Source organism: Stegostoma tigrinum, chromosome 36 (assembly GCF_030684315.1).
Source record: "Stegostoma tigrinum isolate sSteTig4 chromosome 36, sSteTig4.hap1, whole genome shotgun sequence".
In the NCBI taxonomy this organism is placed as follows: Eukaryota; Metazoa; Chordata; class Chondrichthyes; order Orectolobiformes; family Stegostomatidae; genus Stegostoma; species Stegostoma tigrinum.
The window spans coordinates 3,162,735-3,175,694 of NC_081389.1; the positions used below are offsets into that span (position 1 = coordinate 3,162,735).

A 12,960-nucleotide genomic window follows, 5' to 3' on the forward strand; every position below is an offset into this window, starting at 1 on the left:
CCATCTGCACTTACCATTAGCCAAGTAAACTTCTTGACAAGACCAGGCACAGCCAAAGGAAAGCTATTTTCACAGACTGAGATTCAAAAGGTAGCTTGTTAAAGATTTGAAGTTTAGGCCTCTGTAGAAACATTTGAGGATTCAAACTAAATATAATGACTGTCTTTGGGGTGGTAGTTGCTGATTTCTCTGTAGTTGTCATGTTCTTTGTGATGGATTGTCGCAAGTGAACAGATGGTGAACATCTTACTTTCAGCAGAATAATCAGGACTATTGTAGTCAGCATTGCTCAGAAGAAGTATTTTTAAAACTAACAGGCCAATGATCTTCAAATCATCAACCTTTGTAGCCAAAGAAAAATATCAATGTTTTTCCCAGAGGTCAGATTTCTACTGTTCCACCCACTGGCTACTCCCATTGCTTGATTGATTTTATTGTCACATGTACTAAAATGCATTGAAAGCTTTGTTTACGACCAGGTACAGACAGATCACAGCAAGCAAAGGATGTACAGACCGAAAAGTCTTAGAGGCACACAGGTTACATTGCAGGTTGCATTATTTGAGGCTGGAGTCCATTCAACGGCCAGATAACGGCCAGAAAGAAACTGTTCCTGACCTTGTTTGTGCATGTGTTCAGGCTTTGGTATCTTCTGCCTGACAGAAGAGATTGCAGGAGATCATTACCAGGGTGTGATGTGTCTTTGATGGTGTTGATCGCCTTTCTGCAGCAGCGAGCTGTGTAAATAGAGTCCATGGATGAAAGTTTGGCTTTCATGATGGTCTGGGTTGTGCACACCACCTTCTGTAGTTTCTTATGGTCCTGGGCAGAGCAGTTGCCATACCAGGCCACTATGCACCTCGACAGTGTACTTTCAATGGTGCATCAATAGAAGTTAGTAAGAGACCTTACCGACATGGCAAATTTCTGAAGCCACCCAAGGAAGAAGACATGCTGTTGTGCCTTCTCGACCATCGTATTTACGTTGGACGTCCAGGACAGTTTGTCGGTTATTATCAATCCGAGGAACTTGATGTTCTCCACCCTCTCAACCTCAGTTCCACTGATGTAGATGGGGGCATGTTCTCCTCCTCTTTCTGAAGACAATGATTAGTTCTTTAGTTCTGCCGGCAGTGAGAGACAGATTTTCATTGCACCATGTCGCCAAGCCTTCTACCTCCCTTCTGTATTTTGACTTGTCATTGTTAAATATCCATCCCACTAGATGGTGTTTGTTCAGAATTTGGCAACACAATCATAGGTGTACAGGGAGTACAGTAGGGGGCTGAGGATGCATCCTGGGGGGAAGGGTTCCAGTGTTGAGTGTTAATTGTGGAGGATAACTATACCTATCCTCACTGATTGCGGCCTCTGGGTCAGAAAGCTGAGGGTCCAACTGCAGAGGGCAGAACCAAGACCAAGGTCACATAGTTCTGAGATCAGTCTGGCGGGATAATAGTGCTGAAGTGGAGCTGTAGTCAACAAGCAGGAGTCTGATGTAGGTGTCTTTGTTGTTCAGATGTTCCACGGATGAGTGCAGGGCTAGGTATATGGCATCCTCTGTGGATCTGTTATGTCAGTAGACAAACTGTAGGGGATTGAGGCAGGTTGGGAGACTGGAGTTGATGTAGGCCATCACTAGCCCCTCGAATCACTTTATGATTATTGAAGCCAGAGCTATTGGGCGGTAGTCATTAAGGCACACTGCATGTGCTTCAGGGTTCTCAGTGTCACTTGGTAACTCTTCAGAGCACTCTATGTTGGTGCTGGTGTTGGCACAGTTTAATTTGAATGAAGATAATGTGCTTTGAGACCCATGATCTTTGCTTGCCCTCTAGTTCTACACATATACCCTGGAGACAAGGAAGAGGAAGGAATGCTGGAGTTCTCTTCAAAACAAGCTTCAAACATGTTTCAGTAGTAACGTACACTGTGGCATGCACTTATAATCAGTGTTTCCTTTTGTCACAGTAAGTCATTGAGCAGCAATTATAGATCTTAACAAAATAAACATCCTATTACCTATTAGGGTAACAAGTATGACCTTTCACTGCATTAGCTTGCTAACCACATAGTTGATGATTTGCAATAGACAAGTGACTGTGTCCAGCAGGAGAGAATTTAACAATCTCCATCTCACATTGAGTTGCATTACTATCACTGAATCCCCAATTTCACCACCCCACGAGTTATCGTTAGTCAGAAATAGGAATGAGAAATTTCCACCAAATGATTAATTTTGGACTTTTAGAATATAGAATTCTACCATTTGAAATATTATCTCAACATTTGCCTCTTGCTGTGAGGAGAAACGATATGAATGTTTTAGGTCAATGATATTATTATTATGTATATAATAATAATAATATTATTATTTTATGTATATATATAAAATATGAGAACACACTTTTGTGTCTCTGCACACCCCTACTATAGTAATACAGATTAGAATAGTCACTGGTTTGTCCTTGGTTTGTGTTGCATTATCTGATTTTAGCAGAAATGTGTTGTAGGATGCTATGTTTGGCTACAGCATCAATGCAAAGGAGAGCCGCGGTTTCAGATTGGCACTCATCACATTTAGAAAGCATGTCAGTGCCATTGCCTGGGCACAGCAGAAACCAGCAATTCAGAAAGGTAAGATGAGGGATATTATGCTACAGGAATTCTACCACATTGTCAACTAATACCTTCAGGAGAAAAGAACAGAAAAGTATATTGTGTTCTTTTAGGCCAATTTTATTATACTTGCACTATCTTGCATTAATAATTTATTTTGTTTCAGATATTGATGAATGTCAAGTTCTTGCAAAACTATGTCAGAACGGACAGTGTATTAATACTGTGGGATCGTATCGATGTCTGTGCAAGACTGGTTACACCACCGATCTATCTAGCATATCTTGTGTGGGCAAGTATTTAAAAATATTTTTTAGAAAAATTGATACAGATCATAAAAAGTTGTGCTGATATATTAAGAAAATAATGGATACCAACAGTCAGCAACTTAATGCATGTGGAAAACTATAACCATTCATCTTTGAACATCACATTAAACCGGAAATCAGCTAACCATAGAAACAATCGTAATGCTAACCGAGTCTTCTATGTTTCAGAAATCACAAAAATTGATTAGGGTGGCTTCAATGTTATAAATATTCTAAAATTCTTCGCGAATAATAAACCCATGGCAGTATTATTATGAGCAAATTTAGTTCTTGACAGAAAAAAAACATTGGAAGCAGCAGCAGGAACGAACTCAAGCAAGGAATTAGGAGAGCAAAAAGGTGCCATGGAATGACCTTGACAAGTAAGGTTAAAGAGAATCCCAAGGCGTTCTATACATAGCTTAAAAATAAGAGGACAACAAAGGAGAAGGTAGGACCATTCAAGGATAAAGGAGGGAACTTGTGCTTGGAGGCAGAGGATGTGGGTACAGAGGATGTGAGTACTTTGCATCGGTATTCACCCAGGAGGGTATATGGAAGATAATGAGATTAGTGTGGAGCATGCTAATATGCTCTGAGATTCTGAGATCAACAAAGAAAGAAGTGGCGTTTGGTCCGTTAAAGAGATAAGCCTCTACAGCCCCATGGCATCTATCCCACGTTATTGATAGAGGCAAGAGAGGAGATTGCTGGGGCCTTGCCCAAGGTCTTTGTATCCTCGCTAAACACTCGACAGGTCCTACACAAGTGATAAATAGCTAATGTGTTCCCTTGTTAAAGAAGGCAAGTAACGATAATCCAGGAAACTATAGACCGGTGAGACTCACATTGGGAAGAAGCTATTGGAGTAACCTCTTAGGGATAAGATTTATGAACTTTCGGAAAAGCATGGCCCAATAGGGACAGTCAGCATGCTTTGAGTGGGCAGGGCATGTCCTACTAACTGATTGAATTTTTCGAGCAGGCGACAAAGGTGATCGATGAGGGTAGAATAGTAAACGTCTACATGGTTTTTAGTAAGGCTTTCAACAAGGTCTTTCATGGTGGGGTCATCCTGAAGATTAAGGGATTCAGGGTGACTTGGCTGCCTGGATTCAGAATTGGCTTGCCCATAGAAGGCAGAGAGCAGTGGTGGAAGGGTGTTTTTTCGGCTAGTGGTCTGTGACTAGTGGTGTTCCTCAGGGATCCATACTGGAATTGCTGCTCTTTGTAATATTTATAACTGACTTAGGTGAAAATGTAGATGGATGGGTTAGTAAGTTGCAGACAATATAAAGATCAGTGGAGCTGTGGATGGAATAGAAGGTTGTCAAAGGATACAGCAGGATGTTGGATTAGATATAGGTATTGGTGGAGAAATTGCAGCTGAAGTTTAATCCAGATAAATGTGAAGGGCTGCATTTAGGGAGATAAATGTAAAGGGAAAGTATACAATTAATGGCAGGACCCTGAACAGCATTGATGTTCTTGGGGTTAAAGTCCATATCTTCCTAAACATGACCCCTCAAATAGATAGGGTGTAAAGAAAGCATAGGCTATGCTTGCCTTTATTGGTTGGAGAATTGAGTACAGGGGTCAGTAAGTCATGGTGCAGCTATGTAAGAATTTAATTAGGCTACCCTTAGAATACTGCATTCAGTTCTGGTCACCATGGTACAGGAAGCATATGGAGGCTTTCGAAAGGGTGTAGAAGAAGTTTACCAGGATGCTGCCTGGATCAAAGGGTACAAGCTATAGGCAAAGAACAGAAAAACTTGAGTTATTTTCTCTTGAGCAACGGAGTCTGAGGGAAGCCTTCATAGATGTCTAGAAAATTATGAAACGCATAGATAGGGTTGACAGTAGACTCTTTTTTTTCCCAGAGTTGTAACATCTAATACTGGGGGTATGCAGATAAGGTGAGAGGGGAAAAGTTCAAAGGAGATGTGAAGGGGCAAATTTTTTTACACAGAAAATGGTAGGAGTGTGGAATGTGCTGCTGAAGTAGTGGTGGAAGCAGATACAGTAAGATCATTTAAGGAACGTTTAGATAAGCACATGAATATGCAAGGAATGGAGGGATATGGACCAATGGCAGGCAGAGGAGTTAATTTACTTTGGTATCATCTTTGGCACATGGTGGGCCAAAGGGCCCATTTCTGTGCTATAATGTTCTATGTTCTGTTCTAATTTTGGGACATCTAGGGAGAGAATCCCAGAGTATATTACTGAAGGCAGGGACAATTAACATTGGTTTTGCAAAGGTTTGAACTGCGAGCTACTCAATTAATACCAGAGAAAAATGAAACCATCCAAGAAAAACTGTCTCGGAGATAATGGGAACTGCAGATGCTGGAGAATCCAAGATAACAAAGTGTGGAGCTGGATGAACACAGCAGGCCAAGCAGCATCTCACGTCAGCTTTTGTGCTCCTGAGATGCTGCTTGGTCTGCTGTGTTCATCCAGCTCCACACTTTGTTATCAAGAAAAACTGTCCTTCTCTTTCAATTTTCAGGAAAATCTTGTGAATAGGTGCTCATCCTCCACCACACAACAGACAAGAAGCTACTTAAATAACAAGTGATTGCCCTTATCTGTTGAAGGGCCCATTCACAGCTAATATGCTCAAATGGGTGAAGTAACTATTCTGCAAGATTCTATCATTTGAACTAAGTATTAAATGCTTAACATAAGACCATATAACATATATATAAGGGATAGAAGTAGGCCATTCAGTCTTTCAATCCTACTCCACTATCTAGTAATATCATGGCTGATTTGTTTGCATTTTGAATTCAACATTCTCATTTGCCCACAATAACCTTTGATTCCCTTACCTAACAAAAATCTGCCTACCTCTGCTTTAATAATATTCGGTGACCGCGTGTCCCTTCTGAGACAGAGAACTTCTCCTTATCTCAGTTTGAAAGGATAACTCCTAATTTTTAAACTGTGCATGTGTTCTGGACTCATGCACAAGATGAAACATCCACAGCCTCTCTCTCATTGTTCAGTATCGTGTACGCTTGTGTCAAGTCACCCTCATTGTCCTAAACCGCACTATCGAAGATAGATTGGACAGGCTGAGATTGTTTCCCTTAGAGCAGAGGAGATTGTGAAGGGATGTGGTTGAGATATATAAAATTATGAGGGGCACAGGCAGGAAGACACTTTTCCCTTTGTTGGAGGTATCAGTGACTAGGAGGCAGGACATTAAAGGCAAGGGGCAGAAGGTTTAAGAAGTATTTTGATGTGCACTTTTAATGTGAAGACATGCACAGCTTTGTCTGAAAAATTGGATTAGAATACTTAGTGGTTTTTTTATCACTGCAGTTATAATGGGCCAAAGGGCCTTTTTCTGTGCTGTATATGTCTCTGACCCTAAAGGACCAATGCTCACTTAACTTATTATTTTCCTTTCTTTACAAACCATTGTTGAGACTACTACAAGCCTTATAAGAAACATACTGCATTCACTGTACCCGTTGTGGCCTCCTCTACAGCGGGAAAACCAAGGGGAGGCTTGGGGACCACTTTGCAGAACACCTACGCTCGGTTCGCAATAACAACTGCACCTCCCAGTCGCGAACTATTTCAACTCCCTCTCCCATCCCTTAGACAACATGTCCATCCTGGGCCTCCTGCAGTGCCACAACGATGCCACCCAAAGGGTGCAGTCACAGCAACTCATATTCCGCTTGGGAACCCATTGCAGCCCAATGGTATCAATGTGGATTTCACAAGCTTCAAAATCTCCCCTCCCCCCCACTGCATCCCAAAACCAGCCCAGCTCATCCCCGCCTCCCTAACCTGTTCTTCCTCTCACCTATCCCCTCCTCCCACCTCAAGCCGCACCCCCATTTCCTTCCTACCTAACCTCATCCTGCACCCTTGACCTGTGCGCCCTCCCTGGACTGACGTATCCCCTCCCTACCTCCCCACCTACACGCACCTCTACTCGCTCCATCCCCACCTCTTTGACCTGTCTGTCTCCCCTCCACCTATCTTCTCCTCTATCCATCTCCGACCCGCCGCCCCCTCTCTCCCTATTTATTTCAGAACCCTCTCCCCCTCCGCTTTTTCTGATGAAGGGTCTAGGCCCGAAACATCAGCTTTTGTGCTCCTAAGATGCTGCTTGGCCTGCTGTGTTCATCCAGCTCCACACTTCATTATCTCGGATTCTTCAGCATCTGCAGTTCCCATTATCTCTGCTTATCTAGCCAGCCTTTTCTCATTCTATTATTTCTTTCTCCTGGTAGTTTTTTTTTGTCATTCTTTACTGTTATTCATGATTCCAGCTAATTATCTAACCTGCTCATCTTTGCTCAATTGTATGATTTTTTAATTAAATTTTATACTTTTATTCTTTAATTAGCCATGAATTATGGGTCCTTCACTTAGAATGTTTCTTGGTAGGAAACTGTAAACTTCCCACCTCACCCCAACTCCCACAAGAGCATACTCTAAGACATTGCTATGATGCAGTTTATAAATGAGAACAAAGATGTTGAACTCAGTAAGTTGGGACAGCTCTGAAAGTTTGCAAAATTAGGCGTGACGGATAAAGGGAATATTATATCGTGATAGAGTTTATGAATTTGGAATTAGACTGGGAAGGAAGCGGAGTAACGACAAAGAAGTCAAGCCCCTGGATGGTGGGATTGCTGAAGCAGTGAAAATGAAATAAAGGCAGAGTTGAATGGTTAACTGTGTTTGCCCTGTGTAGGATTTGCAGCTTTGGGCTTAACCAAGGACCTTCAGGTTCTGCCTGAATGTGCAGGCAGTAAAGACAATAGATTTGTTAAACTTCATAGTTTTTAGTGAAGCCAAGCAAGATTCTTTCAGTCTTACTGGTGCTTTCCTGGACCTCCTGTCTCCATCTCTGGCAACCACTTAGAAACCGATATCCATTTCAAGCCCACCAAGTCCCACAGCTAGCTAAAATACACCTCCTCCCATCCACCTTCCTGCAAAAATGCCATCCCCTATTCCCAATTCCTTCACCTCCTCCGAATCTGCTCCCAGGATGAGGCATTCCCTTTCCGTACATGTCCGATGTCCTTGTTTTTCAAGGACCGCAACCTCCCCACTCAATGGTCAAGAGCGCCCTCCTGCAGGAGACCATGTCTCCTGCATTTCCCGCAGCTCATCCCTCACATCCCTTCCCTGCAATAACCACCAAAAGAGAATCCCTCCTCATCCTCACATTTTTCCATCCCCACACTTATCTGCTTTCCAGAGGGACCACTCTCTCCATGACTCCCTTGTCCGCTCCACACTCTCCTCCAGCCCCACCTCACCTGGCACTTTTACCTGCAACCGTAGGAAGTGCTACACTTGCCCCTACACCTCCCCCCTCACCCCATCCCAGACTCCAAGAAGACTTTCCACATCAAACCTGCACATCTGCAAATGTGGTATACTAAATCCGCTGTAGCCATTGTGGCCTCCTCTACATCGGGGAAACCAAGCAGAGACTTGGGGACCCCTTTGCAGAACACCTACACTCAGTTCGCACTAAACAACTGCACCTCCCAGGTGCGAACCATTTCAACTCCCCCTCCCATTCCTTAGACGACATGTCCATCTTGGGCCTCCTGCAGTGCCACAATGATGCTACCCGAAGGTTGCAGGAATAGGAACTCATATTTCACTTGGGAACCCTGCAGCCCAATGGTATCAATGTGGACTTTACAAGCTTCAAAATCTCCCCTCCCCCTACTGCATCCCAAAACCAGTCCAGCTCGTCCCCGCCTCCCTACCCTGTCCTTCCTCCCACCTATCCCCTCCTCCCACCTCAAGCCCCACTCCCATCTCCTACCTAATAACCTCAATCTGCCCCTTTGCCCTGTCCGTCCTCCCTGGACTGACCTGCCTCCTGCCTACCTCCCCATCCACACTCACTGGCTCCATCCCCGCCTCTTTGACCTGTCTGTCTCCTTTCCACCTGTTTTCTCCTCTATCCATCTTCTATCCGCCTCCCCCTCTCTCCCTATTTATTTCAGAATCCCCTTCCTGTCCCCCATTTCTAAGAAGGGTCTAGGCCCGAAATGTCAGCCTTCCTGCTCCTCTGATGCTGCTTGGCCTGTTGTGTTCATCCAGCTCAACACCTTGTTATCTCTAAATTATTGCAACTGGTCAGCTTGTGGATGAGGAGTTGCGAAGTTGATGATGAGGAAGGTGAATTGGAAATCATCATTTCACATTTGGAGGCTTAATTCAATGGCCAGAGGTCAGAACTGTGATGTGACCTCCCAACAGACCCTTTGCTTCTTGTAATCCGTAGGAGTCACCACCTCCACCAAGTGCTACCCACTCAATCCTGCCCTAATGAGTGACTGAAACCCCTTTCCACCAGGGCCTGCGTAGTTGGAGCCCGTGAGTGCCAACCCCATTTGCCCTCACTGTGGGCACCCTCATAGTCTGTTGCTGTGCAGTTTGCTGTGATACTGAAGTGCTTCCACCTATCATATGGCAGCCCTTTATGGCAGGACATCCTGTCATAGGCAGACAGACTGCAATAAACTAGACTGCAATATCCTTTCTTTAAGATCCTTGATGTTTAAGAAGAAAAGTCAAATTGTTTAAATGTAATCATTAACCAGCATGTTATAATGGTGGTGACTCCCATGGATTACAAGAAGCAAAGTTGATAAATGCCTTGATCTTAGCAAAGCATATGTAACTGTTGTATACGTTCTTGTGGCACAGTGGTATTGTTCCTACCTCTGAGCCAGAAGGCCCAGATTCAAGTCCCACCTACTCCAGGGGTCTGCCACAATACGTCTAAACAGGTTGTTTAGAAAGTACCTGTGTAATTGTTGTAGGTGTAACATCAGTTTTTTTTTAACATCCATCTATTCACAGTAAGACTTTCTTACAAATTAAATTTATTATGAATTTCTTAATAGTTACAAGTTAAGTTTTGAAATGTCTCAAAAATATTTTTCAAAGGTGCATATGATACATACCAGGATGTTATAATCTGTAATTTCTTTAATTTCTAGATCTTGATGAATGTGTACAGGCACCAAAACCTTGTAATTTCATCTGCAAGAATACAGACGGAAGTTACCAGTGTGCATGTCCTAGAGGATATTTGTTGCAAGAGAATGGAAAAAGTTGCAAAGGTAGTATAATATTGAATTATATCTTGACCTGATCCAAAGATTCGCTTTTTCTCAATAATTACGTTCAATCAATCCAACCAAATTATTCAGTCATTTTAGCATATGAAAACAGTAACTGTCATTTCTTCATTTCATTTAACCATGCTGGTTAATCTGAGAGGCAAGCTGATTTATTAACAAAAAGAATGGTTAAACTTAAAATGTAGGTAACAACAACAATGACTGGATGCATGGGAGAATCAATGAATTATATTTACATTGCCCGTTCCTTTATAGCTGCTGAGGTTAGCCATATGGCTCCAGTGAACCATGGAACAATTCAGCGCAGAAATAGGCCCTTCAAACTGCCATGTCTGCGCTGACTATTCTAAACTAATACCATATGCTGAAATATCATTTGTATCCCTCCATTCCTTTGCCTGTTCATATATCTGTCTAAATGCCTCATAAAAGCTGGGTTTGTATCAGCTGCTACAACCTTCCCTGGCAGGATAGAAGAACATTTATTCCTTGGCACCTCTAATCAGCTTTTTGAAATTCAGGTTGGACAAGGTTCAACTTACACTAAGACGCCCAGTTTCTCAGTTATAGATAGCTAATGCAAGAGAAAAATTAAGGCAACTGCAGATGAAGACGTTTAGGGAAAATTATAGAATAATATTCTGACACTATCAAGAAATCATTAACAATAGTACATATATATTTCAACTGGTAATTTATGGAGGGTATTATGAGATTTTCTTTTAGTGTGCTGACATGTAAAAATGCTCGTTATTTAGAGCCTGTAACTAAACAAGTTCTGCAATACAACTTAAAAAAAAAACAAATAATTATTTCTGCTCACTGCATGAAACAATTCCAAATCCAAATGTGTCCAAAACTGTAAAAGGAAAACTCAAGAGACCCTATCAAAGGCAATTTATTGACTTACCTTTCACTCTTGACTCTCTTCAGCTCTCTTGAAGGAGCTCAAATGCATTTCTGATTGAGCCCACTCTGCCTGTACTATCTTGACCCATGATTTCATAGGACTGTGAACATTAGTAGCAGCAGGAGTAGGCAATTTAGCTATACAATTCTGCTATGTCGTTCAATAAGATCAGGATCTTATACCTCAGATCCTATGTCCTTTCTTTGTATTGAATATACTTCAACATATAATCGTCCACAGCCTCTGAATTCACAATTCCTTGTGTAAAGAAATTTCTCCCTGTTCTAAATAACTGATAGTTCATTTGGAGACAGTGACCCCTAGTTCTGAACATTTCAGAAATGAACAAAATGGCATCAAATCCTTCATACGGTTTTTGATAACACTTATCAAAATAATCTACTTTCAGTATTGTAGTGAGCCCCCAATTATTTACATCTTGTCAATTCACTTTGTTTTTATGGGTTAAAAGTAACCTTGATAGAGGATACCAGACTGGTTTCATGTTTAAGAGACAACAAGGTGTAGAGCTGGATGAACACAGCAAGCCAAGCAGCATCAGAGGAGCAGGAAAGCTAACGTTTCATCTGGACTCGAAACATCAGCTTTCCTGCTCCTCTGATGCTGCTTGGCCTGCTGTGTTCGTCCAGCTCCACAACTTGTTATCTTAGATTCTGCAGCATCGGCAGTTCCTACTATCTCTGGTTTCATGTTTAATTTGCTTAAATATTTCAAACAGAAATTTATTTTAAATCTCAAAAATAAATTCTTGCAAGTTAATGACATTCCCCACTTTGTTCCCATTTATTGCCAATTTCAGAAATCATATCGCTGAATAGATACCAAATTGGGTAAAAAGTAGAGAACAGACCTTGCAAACTGACCTGTACCTTGGAGAGGCTTACCTCAGCTTTTTACAATTCCTCTTATCTAGCTCTGGATCATGACCCCCCCCACAAAGCATCAAACCATTGATTTCCAGAGCAGTCAGTAACCTCAACGCCTTCGGTGATCTTTCTTCCATGATTTCCCACCTCATAGTTCACCAAACTCAGTACAGCCAGCTCCTCATCCTTCCCAAGATAGAGCAAAAAGACATGCCTTGATAAGTCTGTTCCTCCCCCATTGAACTGATTTCTTCTGACCTTGATTCTAATGTTTTCTGTTTCTTGTGTCCAACCTCTTCTATTTATCTCTGTCACCAATGCTGTCCATCACTTTAAAACTTTTAATTTTCATGGCCCTACCAGTCTCCTCTTTATATTTTGTACCTCCTTCCTCCACCATGGTGGACTGTCTGCAGCAGTAGTAGACTCGCCAAGTTTAAGGGCATTTAAATGGCCATTGGATAAACATCTGTATAATAATGGAATAGTGTAGGTTAGATGCGCTTCAGTTTGGTTTCACAGGTTGGCGCAACATCGAGGGCCGAAGGGCCCATACTGCACCGTAGTGTTCTATGTTCTATGCTGGTTCTTCACTTCCTTGAATAGATGTCCAATTATTTCCCATCTCCCCTGGCTGAATTTGTTTTCTTATTGAACAAATATTCCTTTAACTCATTTTCTACAAATACAAGGTATCAACACCCATATAGGTCCTGGATATTCCTGCATATTTGTAGGATATGTTGAACTTACCTTGTTCCAATCTTACTCAGGCCCTCTTCCTCAATTACATTTTGCAGTGGTGTGGTGACTGTATCTGTGCTGTGTCATACTCCTCTCCTAATTTGCAAAATATCTTCAAATTTGCTTTCAGTTTCTATTTTTACGTTTCATATTCGTCAACTTTTCTGTCACTTGTTGGCGATTAACAATAAACTCATGGATCATAAACCCACCAAATCCCAAAGCTATCTTAGTTACACTTCCTCACACCCTACACACTCTAAGAACTCCATTCCATCTTCCCAGTTCCTTCCACAGCAGTGCTCTGAAATGTCTTTTTTCTTAACTGAGATCTCTATCCC

At 42.0% G+C, this 12,960-nt stretch overlaps 1 protein-coding gene across 1 annotated transcript in view; it reads left to right on the plus strand.

Annotated features, from left to right (window-relative positions):
• The window catches only part of LOC125446730 (fibrillin-1-like), a 570,259-nt gene that overhangs the window by 512,502 nt on the left and 44,797 nt on the right, over positions 1-12,960 (plus strand). Inside the window, exons 58-59 of the mRNA XM_048520489.2 lie at positions 2,786-2,911; positions 9,935-10,057. Of these exons, the coding sequence (XP_048376446.1) occupies positions 2,786-2,911; positions 9,935-10,057 (249 nt within the window). The remainder of the gene's footprint in view (positions 1-2,785; positions 2,912-9,934; positions 10,058-12,960) is intronic.